This window comes from Sus scrofa, chromosome 6, assembly GCF_054392235.1.
Source record: "Sus scrofa isolate SSC_HxYL_T2T_F1_AM1 chromosome 6, Sscrofa_HxYL_maternal_Yorkshire_Landrace_v2.0, whole genome shotgun sequence".
Taxonomy (NCBI): domain Eukaryota; kingdom Metazoa; phylum Chordata; class Mammalia; order Artiodactyla; family Suidae; genus Sus; species Sus scrofa.
The window spans coordinates 157,606,580-157,620,141 of record NC_139388.1 but is presented as its reverse complement, the minus strand read 5'-3'; the positions used below and the strand labels follow the sequence as shown (position 1 = coordinate 157,620,141).

Here is a 13,562-nt window from a genome sequence, read left to right as displayed (position 1 = left end):
TTACTGCCCCCCCCCTTTTTTTTTTACCAGCTATCATCTCTGTATTCAGTGGAGTAAGGTGGAGTTGGAATAAGATGCTTGGCCCTGAGAGTATGGCTAGGATTCTGGTGGGACCGCTTTACTGCCATATGCAATGTCACCATGAGCGTGAGGTTGAGCTTGAAGTACGTAAACATGGCATCACTGGAAGGATCACCACTTGGTTTTGCTTACATTAAATTGTGAGCCCTCTAAAATCAAATTATGTATTTCAGACTCTTACGTTAAATTGTCAACTCTTTAAAGTCAGAAATTATGCATTTTTCAACTTCTGATTCCTAGCATCTTGGCACAGAGAAAACATTTACCATTTGCTTTGTTTCCTGGAATTTGAGCTGTTAGGTATGGTGAGAATACCTAGGTATAGACAATGCACCCTATTAAATAATTGAGGATGTCCCCAGGTGATTTGGTATTGGAAGGGAGGGTTGGCACATATTAATAATCCTAATAATTGCTGCCGTGTACCGAGCATTACCATACATCAGGCAACTCTGGCTATGTAATCTTGGTTAATTGTTCAAATACTATGAGACTGCAGCCTCAGGAGACAGCCTTTAACTTTAAGAGAAGTACCTGTCAAGTACCTGTACTTTTCCTCCAATGTGTATTTTTTGGAAAAGCCAATGGAGAACCAGGTTATTGCCAGATTATCTCCTTCCTTCCCTTCCCAAACTTTCTTTCCATCTTACAACATGTGGGAGTTGTTTAAAGTGGTATTTAATTCTTGTTGTTAAGGAGACTGAAGTGGACCAGCATACTCATTGCTTTTATCTTTTTCTTCCCAAACTTCCCAACCCCCTGACTGCAGTATAACTAAGTAAATGAATTGTGTGGGACGCGTGTACCTGGGTTCCCAGCCAAAGCCAGAGATCAAAGCAGAGAGAGGATATTGAGCTTCCTCCCAGATCCCCGAGACGCTGTCCCGACAGTCCTGGAGGAGTGGCTCTTTCGGAAATAGGACTGCAGGTAAGCTCATTCACTCGGGAGGGTTATAGGCTTAGGAAACAATGTTATTGCTATTTGGTCATTTCGAGGAAAAGAGGAGGAGAATATAGCAGAACAGCCCCTGGAGATTGGTTTTCAGCGCCGTCTCTGCAGCAGGATCTCTCCTTAGGATCCCGTGAATAGTTTTGCAGAGACCTGCCTCTCTGGGACCCTCTTCCCTTTTCTCACGCTTCCTCTGATCAGCTTGCACATTTGTTGAAGACTCAGCCGTGAAGCCTGTGGTTTCCTGTGGCACATTTCTAATAATATTTGGACAGGCTATCATTTAATGAACCACGTAAATATTTATCACAAGAGCAGTCTTTTGATCATGAACAGGGGCTAAAAACCAGTCCAGTCCGTGCTGGGGACTTGGCCGGGAGGCCGTTCCTGCCCTTCGGAGCCTTCAGTCGACTGAGAAGTTAGGTAAGGCTCTGGACATGTGTGCAGGCCGCTTGAATTTCTCTCTGTAGCTTTTCTTTCTCTTGGCCTCCCCAGTCCATGTCCTTCTTTCTCGGTCTGACCTGCCTCCCCAGATCCCCATCAGTTGTTTTTCCTTTTAGAGAATTGATCTCCGCCTGAAATGAATGAGCTGGGACCAACCTTCTGACCATCACCACTCATAAATCAGGCTCCGGAGCCCCACTGTCCTAGCCTGGAGCCCCAGCTTCTCTGATTTTGTGCTCTGTGGCCTTAAATAGCTTTATTGCGGAGAACCTCAATCCCCTTACCTGGAAAATGGGCTCATAGTGCCTACCTCACAGGGTTGTCACGAGGACGAAGTGAAAATTACAGAATCAGGTGGGTGACTGGCAGAGCATAGCTTAATAAATGCTATTGTTGCTGCTTTTGTTGTTGTTGTTGAAGAAGTGGTTGAAGGATTCTGTTTTCATTTTTAAGCTGGTGTGTGGAAAGAGCCCTAAACGTGCCTTAAGAGGCCAGGGTTCAAGTCCAGGTGCTGCTCTTGTTTACTCTTTGTGTCACTTGGGGTAAATTCCCCCATCCGTCTGAGGTATAAAATGCTGATAGGTTTATCAGCTTGATTGAATTTCAGTCAGAAGAGATGAACAAATGTATGAAAGCGCCAGACATGCACAAGGATCCTAATCCTTTTTTTTAAAAAAAAAACAGAAAAAGGAATAATGTTTTCCATTTTGCAGTTACTTTATTTTTTGAGGCCAAGAGGAACTGGAACACAGTTTGGCATCTAGGACACAGCAGCGAGGACTCATGACCCAGGAACAAAGGGCACAGAGGGATCGACAAAGAATCTGAGTTGCAGAAAATCCTCTGGCAGAGTTTTTATAACTCACGGGGTCAAGTTTCAGGGTAGCTGCCCGAGGGTTTGAACTTCTCTGCTTCCCTGCTTTCAGAGCCCAGGTGTGGAAACAATCATAAAGCGATCGCTGAAAACGATAGTAATGGGAAACACGGTGAACCTGAACTATTTAATTAGGATCTGTTTCTTACAGAAACATGAACTGGGAGCTGTGTGTGAACGGTGCAGGGCGAATGTAACACCCTGATCCCCTGGGTCTGATTCTCTTCCCAATGGATGTCTTGGTCGTATGGTCTAGAAATGGGTAGGGGGCCAGAGAGAAGTAGGTAGGAGCCTAGGTAGGAGTGGGTCAGTCTCTACAGGTGGCAGGTGTCCTGAGTTAGCCAGTTGTAGCCAAAGTAGGCAGGGACACCTAGCAGAGCCCTTGGCAAATAGGCGTTTAATAAAATGGAGGGTAACAGGCAGTAGAGCGTTCTAAGGACAGGTAGGGATGCTGGACCAGAGGGAATGAGATTGCTGTCACCTCTGTGACTCGCTAGTTGTACGACATTAGAGCGAGTTGCTTTACCCGTCTAGAACTCATTTTCTGCATCAGTAAGATGGGGATGTAACGGTAATTATCATCCAGGGTTGGTATCAGGATAAAAAGTGGATTAGAAATGTAAGCAAGGTGGTTAGTGGAGCATTGGATACACAGCAAATTTGTACCTTTTATTATTTACCTAAAGGTAGGTTATAAAGGTATCCGCTGAGTCCCAGAGACTTGGTGAGTTCGTGCTCTGTGCCAGAAACTGTGCTGGCACCAGGGATTCATCTGTGGTCCAGCAGCAGTGGAGTTAACTGTCTACTGGCAAAGCTCTACTTTCTATCCAGGGAGGGGGTGGGGTTCTTCTGAAGAGTGGGTTCTTTCCTGTTTAGCCAAGTGATGGGTCCACAACCCAGAGCTGGAGTAAGCCCTGGGTCAGCTGCAGAGTAGAAATCTGCCTCTTTGGGTTTGACTGGGAATAAATCAGGTGGGCTGGGTGGTGGGTGGCACGAGAGAGTCAACACTGAAGGAGCCAGGCCTGAGGGGCTGGGTCAGCCCCCAGGGGGACTCTCTTGTCACTGAAGCTGGCCAGAGAAGCCTGGATGATGGCCAGCCAGGTCTGTGTGGGCCAGAATGTTTGTATAGAGTCTTCATTCCCTATGTCCCCCCCACCGCCACCCGGTTCTCCTTGCAGTGTCTAGAATAATCTTGGAAAGTTGTAGCCAGGAATGAGAGATGTTGGCTTGCCAGGATCAGTGTTGAGGGGCAGCACCCTGGGCTCTTCCCAGGGAGACTGTGGGGAGCTAAGAGAGGGCATCCTAGTACAGCAAGAGCCTGTGTGTGGTCAGTAGGGGAGTAGAGCAGCTAGCCTCTCTGCAGGCAAAGAAACCGAGGAAGATGTAAGCCACTGTCCTGTTTTGTCCTTTACTGTATCCTCAGCTCTTAGCTGGGTGACTGGTCCTACATTTCTTCAAATATCCATCATTAATTGCAAAAGGCCTCATTATTTCCGATATTACAACGAAAACCTGCTACCAATTAATTGTAAGATGCCATTGATTGTAAGGTTCACTGATTTCAGAGAAGCTAAGTGAAAAAAATGAGTGTCTTAGAATTAATAAAATGTGATTGTTAGCATCCAATAAATATTTGTTAATTGGATGAGTAAAGCGTGCAGAAATTAGAAACAAGGCGAAACACTAGTGCAGATAAGTACAAACTTAGGAATTCAAACTGTTAAAGCATGAACCTGTTCATCCTTGTTTTCTGTTAAGTCACTGATTTAGGTGTTCATTCAGCAAAAATCTATTGAAAACCAATTATGTACCAGACACCGTAGGAGCTGGGGATACAGAAATTGGCCAGTTCCTTTTTTTTTTTTTTTTTCCAAGTTCAGACCAGTAAGGGAGACAGACACAGAGACAAAACCAAAAAATCAGAGGTGGTCTTTTTTTTTTTTTTTTTTTTTTTAATGGCTGCACTCCCAGCATGTGGAAGTTCCCAGGCCAGGGACTGAATCCAAGCTGCAGTTGAGACTTCTGCTGAAGCTATGGCAATGCCAGATCCTTTAATCCACTGTGTGCTGGCCGGGGATCTAACTTGGGCCTCTGCAGTGTCCTGAGCCCCTGAAGTCAGGTTCTTAACCTACTGCACAACAGTGGGAACTCCCAGAGTGCTAAGTTTTTAAAGACAGCAAGGGACACAGTATTCACATGGCACCCAGGGATGTAAAGATGCAAGAAGAAGTCTCCCTGAACCGGTGATGGTTGAGCTGGATCTTAAAGTTAAGTCCATGGTCGGCCGGCACCCAAGAGAGGAAGTAAGGGAAGAGCAAGTGTGAAGTGGTGACAGTGCTGTAGCAGTGCAGAGCCCCTGGGAACCTGTGGGGGCTTCGGAATGTCTGGAGCTTGGTGCGAGAATGGGTGGGGCTCTGGGAGGCGTGATTGGAACTGCAGGCAGAGCACAGCTCCTGGTGGGCTGGGATGCTGGGCCCAGGGCCTCAGCCAGTGGTTCTCAGCCATCTCGAGTCCTGAGGAAGGACCCCGCCCAGCGACTGCTGGGCAGGAGAGTAGAGAGCCAGGCAGGGATGACCTTTGCTTCAAACAGAGCAGTTCTGCTTTGATCTGTTTTATTTCAATTTTCTTCGAGTTAGGGCTTAAAGAAAGGGTATCCCTGTTGAAAGCATGAGGGGATGCGTGGTTTGAAAACTGGTGCTGCTGGTCCTGTGGGTGAGAAGAAAAGAAAGCCTTAGGCTGGAGCCTGAGGTTCTTCTCCGAAGTTCAGACGAGTGTAGCACATGTTCTTACTACAGCTGCCTCTCCACCAGCCTGTGAACCAAGGGGGGGGGGGGGGGCGTGCGCGCACGCACGCACGCACGCACACACACACACACACACACACACGCACCCCTTGTGATTAAGCTAGAAGGCATCACTCTTAGTGAAGCTGACTTTGGGGTGGACATCCAGGAAGCTGTAATGGAACATCTGCTGGCCGACTTTGTTTTAGGATCCCCTAGGGTGACTTTGCCCAGGAAACATTGCCTTTTGGAATGGAACAGCGCCAAGTGCTGCTGTGGTGGCAATTAGACTCTGGCTGGGCACTGAAACCACCTACCCAGGAACTTGTAGCATGCCCACCTGCCTGGGTGTCTTGGGGGCTTTTTCTTATTCTTTAAAAGGCCAGTCTGGAAAATGAAAGCCTCTGTGAGATGTCTCTATCATGGGGGCTAATCTGACCAAAGGGACTCAGGGCAGCAGTGAAGGCCACGGAATTCCTGAGTGTTCTCTGGTGAGATCTCCTTGTAACTCACAGGGGATCTGCAAAGAAAACAGATTGTCTGACACGTTCCTGATCCTGTCTCCCTTGAGGCTCCTTCCCAATTCTCAGTCACTTCCTGACACGACCACGGGTTATCTGCCTCTTCTCCAAACCTGTACTCAAGGCTGTTGAGAAGGAAAGGGAAGGAGGGAGACTTGGGAGCATACAGATGGGGGGGCGGGGTGGTGCCCTCTGAGTCCAGGCTGCTCTTGAGTGGTGCTGGTTAAATCTCTTATCTTCTCAGAGACCTGTCTGTCCATCAGTATAACGTGTATCATTGTAATAATGTGTATTTCCTGTTCTTAAGGTTGTGGACCTGGCATTAAGAAAAGTTAGGTATCTCTTGGGGTTTCATCTTTGTCACTGTAAAATGGATACTTAAATATACTCACCTCTGGGGCCAGGGGGAATTGGATGAAGGTATTCTAAAGGTACAGACTTCTAGTTACAAGATAAAGAAGTTCTAGGGAAGGTCCCATTGTGTCTCAGTGGTTAATGAACCCAACTAGTTTCCACGAGGATGCGGGTTTGATCCCTGGCCTCACTCAGTGGGTTAAGGATCCGGCATTGCTGTGAGCTATAGTGTGGGGTGCAGAAGCAGCTCGGATCCCGCATTGCTGTGGTTATAGCGTAGGCTGGTCCCGATTGGACCTCTAGCCTGGGAACCTCCATATGCCACAGGTGAGGCCCTAAAAAGATAAAAGACAAAGAAAAAAAAAAGTACTAGGGGTATAATGTTGTACAAAATGGTAAATATATTTAACCCTGCCATATGTTATACATGAAAGTTGTTAAGCAAGTTAATCCTAAGCGCTCTCATCACACAAAATTCTTATTTCTGTTTCTTTACTTTTATATCTAATAGATATAAAAGTTCACTATACTTACTGTGATAATCATTTCTTATGTTTGTAAGTCAAATCTTCATGCTCTACACCTCGGATGTATTCCATGCTGTGTGTCAATTATAGCTCAATAAACTGGAATTAAAAAAAAGACTTTGTAGAGTCAGAGTGAGGAGTAGAGGGGATGTTTATACTTTTTACAGTGCTTGCTGGCACATAGTAATGCTCAGTAGGTAGTTTTTCTGAATGAATAGTTGACTGGGTAGATGAGGTTTGTTTTTAGTACCATGGCCACAGTTGTTGGTTTGATTCAAACTCTGTGAGAATAAAGCATATCTATTGCCTCTAGAGTCTCAGTTCTGCAACCCTCTATCACGACTTTGCTTAAATAATTATGCAGTTTGCAAATGCTCACCATCTGACTCCCTTCCAGGAACGGAAACTCCATGTCCGAAGCCACATCTTTCTGTTCACCTACCACCTAGCTCAGAGCCTCTTAGCACACCATGGCACTCAGTCTTTGTTGGATGAATAAGAAATCAGTAGCCACCAGCATGTCAGCTGCATCTCTTTGATTTCTACCTTCAAAGTGTCTCGTGTTCATCTTTGAGGACCCACTTGGTCTTCACCTGGCTTTGCCCTTGATTCCCACAGGTGGAAGGATGGCAGTGCCCCGTGGAGACCGGGAACCAGGGAGCTACTATGTAGGTGTGGACGTGGGGACAGGCAGTGTCCGGGCGGCTCTGGTGGACCAGAGGGGCACCCTCGTGGCTTTTGCAGATCAGCCAGTCAACCAGTGGGAGCCTCAATTCAACCACCACGAGCAGTCCTCCGAGGACATCTGGGCTGCGTGCTGTGTCGTCACAAAGGTATGGCCACAGTGCTGGCATTCTCTTTTCACACTTGCTCCCTGGTCCTACCTGCTGAGTGAATGCTGTGTGTCTGTCTGTTGCCAAGGATGACATCAGGATAACTTTAGACACAGGCTTTGCCTTTCAGGAGCTCATAGTCTATGGCAGAGACCAATAGGCAGCTGAGCTATGTCGTGATAGGTACTAGGAACTAAGTGACTATGGCTGGAGCTGAGGAAGGGGCCAGCTCTGCAGGGCTCAGAGCAGACAGGACAGAGGATTTGGTCAGGTGTGACCCAATGTGAAGATGTCATTGATCACCACAGCTAATTTTTTTTTGTCTTTTTAGGGCTGCACCCACGGCATATGGAGGTTCCCAGGCTAGGGGTCGAATTGGAGCTGTAGCTGCCAGCCTATGCCAGAGCCACAGCAATGTGGGATCTGAGCTGCGCCTGCGACCTATACCACAGCTCATGGCAACGCTGGATCCCTAACCCGCTGATCGAGGCCAAGGATCAAAGCCTTGTCCTCATGGATGCTAGTCAGGTTCGTTAACTGCTGAGCCACAACGCAAACTCCCATAGCGAATTTCTGCTGTGCCTTCACGCGTGCCCAGTGCTGTGTAAAACGTGGTAACAGGCATCACTGCATCCTCACAGTGACCCAATAAAGTTAGTGCTATTACTGCCCTCACTTTATTGAGGACGAAACGGAGGCACAGAAAGATGGGATAACTTGCCCAAGTTCATGCAGTTGCTAAGTGGGAAAGGTGTCATTCTGACTCCAATTCCACACCCTGGGTCCCTGGACTGCCCTGCCTTGCAAGAGGACAAGTGAGGGGAGGCTCGTTTTGTTCGGAGGGAACAGCACATACAAAGGCGTGGTGGCCTGGGAACACGGTGGGTTCTGAGAAAGGAAGGAAAGTCTGGGAGTGCGTCTCTGAGTTGTGCCAGGTAGATGTTTGTCTTAAGTGTCCTTGGTTTGCCGTCAGCTTGCTGACTTGGGAAAAGGAGTGATGCTGCATGAGAATCGTTCCTCTTTAGTTTCACTTGACTGGTTTTATATCCCAGTGATGAGAAATGACAGAGATGCTGTCGTCTTTTTTTTTTTTTTTTTCCAGAGGGAAGAATAAAGTCCTGGGTTCTCTCTTCTCCCCAATTCCTAGTTTAGTTCCTTAAATATTCATGAAGGGCTTGGTAATTTGCAGATGGACAATTCACCATTCTGTCTGTATTGATCAGTCTGTTTAAATTTTTATGAGCTCTGGGCTGCTGTTAGTGCCCCCAGAGAAGAAGGCAGAGAGAGGAGGTGGGGGTGGGTGGCACTGGAGCATTCTGTAGGAATAAAAGGTGGCACATCTTCTCTTCTGCCTGTTTAATTTTCCTCCACCTTCCCTCCACGCCAGCCCCCACCTTGGTGAGAATCTTCTCCTCTTTGCCCTTGGGTCTCCTTTGTTCTTCCAACATATAGCCTTTCTTGCCGTTAAGGAAATAGTCAAGAAGAAAATATAATCCCCTGATGAAAAGCTGCTTGAAAACAGGTCTGCTCTAAGTACAGCTTGGTTTAATGTTAGATTTTTAATCATCTCCCAGTGGCAGCCACTTTGGCATCTTTTGAGCCCCGTTAGCCACGTGAGTGCTCTGGGCATTTGTTCTTAGTGACGCTGTCTCTCTAGCAAACCTGGATAAAGCTTTGGTTCTTAGGCTGTTCCCCCACATGGCATATGGCCATGCAGCTGCCATGCAGAAGTCATAGGGTAAGCATGAGGTATCACTCACTGCCTGTTGCTGTGTGAGGTTGAAGGAGGGAAGGTTTTTGTTTTGTTTTGTTTTGCTTTTTAGGGCCACGCCTGTGACATATGGAAGTTCCCAGGCTAAGGGTCGAATCGGAACTGAAGCCATAGCAGAGCCACAGCCACAGTGGATCCTTATCCCACTGAGCAAGGCCAGGGATTGAACCTGCATCCTCATGGATACTAGTCTGGTTTGCAACCCACTGAGCCCCAGCAGGAACTCCCGGGAAGCATTTTTATAAAAGGTAACATACCAAAGAGCACAGATTCTGGAGTCAGATCTCCTGGATTGATATCCTAATTCTAAGATTTATTTGCTGGTCATCTTGGACAAGTTATGGTTTCTTGCTTGAGTTTCCTCATCTGTAGAGTGGGTATGATGCTTATTCCTGTCTGCATTGGGTTGTTGTGAGGATTAATGCATCTACAATGTCCTAACAGTGCCTAGAAATGAGTAAACACTGTGATTCCTATGGGGATGATGACAACAATGGAAATGAGTAGATTATGGAGGAGAAGGAATTTCTAAGATGAAATACTGAAAAGTCAGAAGCAGCCAAGGAAGCATCTCATAGGAGTCTTCACTGACTCCCTTTCTGCTTAGGGTTCTTTCTATGTGAGATTTGAGAAGCAGTGGCCTGGGACACAAGGTGGCATAAAATACATCCTGACCTGTCTTTCTCAAGGACTTAAGGAAGTCAAAAGCTTGAGAACAGCTATACTGCTTTTGTTTTCCCCTACATTGTTCACACTGCCTGAGATGGTTTCCCCCTTCGTCAATTAATAAAAAACAAGAACAGTAATCATAATAATAATAGGATGATGGTGATGACGAGGGCAGCTAATATTTCTTGGACACTAGTTATGTTCCAGGTACCATGCTGAACATTTATACCTTCCACTTCATTTTACCCACAAAGCAACCCTTTTTTTCTTTTTATGGCCGCACCTGAGGCATCTGGAAGTTCCTGGGCCAGGGGTTGAATTGGAGCTGCAGCTACAGGCCTACACCATAGCCACAGCAACACCAGATCTGAGCCGCATCTGTGACCTCTGCTGCAGCTTTTGGCAATGTCAGATCCTTAACCCACTAAGCAAATCCAAGGGGTGAACCTGCATTCTCCTGGATACTAGCACGGTTCTTAACCCACTGAGCCGCAATGGGAACTCCCACAAAGCAACCCCCTTGATGTAATTATCATTCATTCTGTGTTTTGTTTTGTTTTTTTTTGATTGTCCACACTTGTGGCATTTGGAAGTTCCAAGCCAGAGATCAAATCTGAGCCATAGCTGTGACCTACGCTATAACTGCAGCAATGCCAGATCCTTAAGCCACTGCAAAGACAACACTGGCTTTTTAACCCACTGTGCCACAGCAGGAACTGCTATTCACTCTGTTTTAAAGCTAGAAGAAATGAGCTATGAAAAGGTTTAGTAGCCACTCAGAGTCCGGTTAGCCTGCCACTGCTCCTAGTCATGCTCTACCTCTGGCCCCTCTCTTCAGCCTCATCTCACTCCACATGCCCCCTTCTTGGAAATCATATGAAGCCACATGAATTTTTTTTTCTTTAATTACCACTATAGGGTGAACCTTGAGCTTATCCTGATTCTTACATGAACTTTTGTGAATTACAGGTGCTTTTACCTGGCTGTCTGCTCATGTGGAAAATGTGTGCCCCTGAGCAGGGGTCATACCTTAGAGCTCCTCGCTTGTAATATGCCCCATTCATGTCGGTTGAGAACATGAATGGATGAAATGTCTGTTGTTTCATTATCTGGAATGCTCTTCTCTCATCTTTTTTACCTGCTCAGCTCCTGGGTACCTTTTAAGGTCAGCTTAAGCATTCCTTCCTCCTGGGAGCCTTCCTTGAGGGCTTCTGACAGTCCCTACCCTCCTTTGAGCCCGTGTTTGGGCTGCTCCAGAGCCCATGTCTTCCCCTGCATCATTATGTGGTCCTTACCAGACTGCATTTTAATTGGTGGCTTGTTTAACCCATGAGCTGAGCTCTTGGAGAGCATCATCCTTGTATTCCCAGAATCTAACACGTTGCCTGGCACAAATCTGATGCTCAGTAAATTGTTGAATTAAGGTTTCTTAGAGCTAAAACCAACCAAACAAAAAACCTTCTGACATTCTTCATCTCGTTCAAGTGTTGCCATAATCTGGGAGACAGACTGCCATACTTCCTATTAGATGGCCATGCTTCCTACTTGACGCCTGAAGATACTGAGGCTCTGAAGCTGAAGAGTCTTAGAGAAAGACTCTAGTGAGGTGATTCCAAATCCTCTTCTCTGTTCTGTTCACCACTGCCCCTAAAATTGCCAGGTCTTTATTGAGTTGGTCCCCACACATCTAAAAATTTCTGTGGAAACACTCAAGTCCTAGAGTTCTATGTCATGCCTTATTTTCAGGGCGTCTTCCCCTCTTTGGAGCCACAAATCTCAATTCCCTCAACAATGCAAGGATAGTTTCAGTTAATGCACAGAAAGAAGATGATAAGCTGGAGGTACCATTCAGCCAGCATGTTATTTGTTAAATGTCACCTAGTTTGAAAATATTTATTGAGCACCTACTATGTGTTATGCTCTTTGCTAAGCATGGTGTATAGGCAAGAGGGCTACAATTTTCCATCCTTAAGGATGAAAGACTTCAGTTGCATGGAAAAGACAATACCCACAAAGCCAAGGAAGTAGCATTTTTAAGTTGTACCAGCTATATGAGTAATGGTTGGAGGGAGAGGGAGCAGAAGAACGAGTCATCCACATGGGATTGAGCAATCATGTTAAATTCTTACTTTCATAAAACCTCTATGTTCCTATCCATTTGACTGTCATACAAGGTAGGTAGGGGGTTGCTATTCCCCTGTTATATTTGAAAAGAAAACCTGAGATTCATAGATTTAAGTGACTTTCCCTAAGTTGTCCAGGAAGTGGGAGATAAGCCTGAACTTAGGTCAGATCTCTGCATTCCCTCCAATACCTCACTCCTTCATCCTTTGTCTAGATTAGCATTAGAGTGTAATGGACCTTGTATATGCCCTTCCCGTCTCCAAGCCCTTTTCTTCCTTCTTGGAGCTGGAATGATAGATATATTTTAATGCTGATCTGATCTTGTTATTCTTTGGCTGACAACTGTTCTGTAACTCCGCACTACTATTTGCATGGAACTCAGAATCCTTAACGTGGACCCCAGGCCCTGCTCATCTCATGATACTTCTCTCAGCTCTTCTTTCCACCCACATTCTCCTTCTGTCATGTCCTCAGACATGCAGTGCTTCCTCTGGCCACAGGACTTTTGCACACATTCTTTCTTCTTCCCGCACACTCTTCCTGCCTTCTACTGACATAGTTAAACATATTTAACTCTGTTCACCCTTAGACCCATACTGTCCAATACAGCAATCACTAGCCACATGTGGCCATTCATTTTCATTAATGAAAATTAAATCCAGTGTAAAATTCAGCTTCTGATTTGCACTGGCCACGTTTTAAGTGCTTAGTAACCACATGTGGCTGGTGGCTGCTGTATTGGACAGTTGAGACATAGAACATGTCCATCAGCACAGGACGTTCCATTGGCTAGTGCTGCGCTGAATCTTAGTTCAAGAGTCAGTTTTTCAAGAGAGGACTTTTCTCACCCAACAGGATCTCTAAACTAAGTCCTTTTTTCGCTAATGTTTTTACAGCATCTTGTAATTTTTCTTTGTAGAACTTCACATGGTTTGTGACTCATTCATTTGTTAATATCAAGTAATAAAATCATTGCATAATCAAGTAATAACAAATGGAATTAATATAATTCAGAAAAGCTTTCTTTTCTACTAGATTTTGTATTTCAGGAACTATAGTTTGCTCACTCAAGTCCAAACATACCATAGACCCAGAAAGTGGAGGAAGAATGAATGACTCAAGACGTTGGAACCTCCCTACTCCCAGTCAATGGAGAAAGTCCGAGGAAGGATGTAGGGCTTTTGAAAAGTGAGACTTGAGAACACTATTCAGGGGGAATATCATGGATAAAAGTGCTGAGATGGGAAAGTTAAGGCTGGAGCAGGTGGTTTCCAGAAGAAGGGCAAAGGGAGGCTGGTATTAGTGATGGGGGCTTACTTGGGAGGGCCAGTTCTGAGGGCAGGAGGGAGCTCTTCTAGAAGCATCCTGAGTCTCAGACTGACCAGCAACAGATTCAGGATGGCCTGGAGGAACAGAAACTACATTTAGGAATGCCAGTTAGGAGGCAATTTTTTCTTCTAATGAAGTTCTGGAGCCTGAAATGACTTACAACTCCAAGGTCTGGGGGGCCTGGGACTATGTCTGTCTTATTCAGCCTGGGTCCTCTGTGGTGTATACATTGGTGCTTAATAATATCTCTGTCATGATGACTGCCTGGGTTCAAATGTTGGCAGAGAAATAAACAGGGGGACCA

The 13,562-nt window shown here is 45.9% G+C and overlaps 1 protein-coding gene across 44 annotated transcripts in view; it reads left to right on the top strand.

The window, feature by feature from the left end:
* FGGY (FGGY carbohydrate kinase domain containing) overlaps positions 1–13,562 on the top strand; it is a 459,774-nt gene that overhangs the window by 14,519 nt on the left and 431,693 nt on the right. For 23 of the 44 annotated variants that reach the window (XM_084964952.1, XM_021097811.2, XM_084964946.1 and 20 more), the window contains exons 2-3: positions 851–1,008; positions 7,151–7,365. Coding sequence is in view for 36 of the 44 variants with exons in the window: in XM_084964945.1 (XP_084821071.1) it covers positions 7,159–7,365 (207 nt within the window). In the remaining 8 variants the exon portion in view is untranslated. Of the gene's footprint in view, positions 1–30; positions 165–850; positions 1,009–1,365; positions 1,453–1,589; positions 1,828–7,150; positions 7,366–13,562 lie in introns of all 44 variants that reach the window. The other 21 variants (XR_014808145.1, XR_014808144.1, XM_084964947.1 and 18 more) reach the window with 6 other exon arrangements.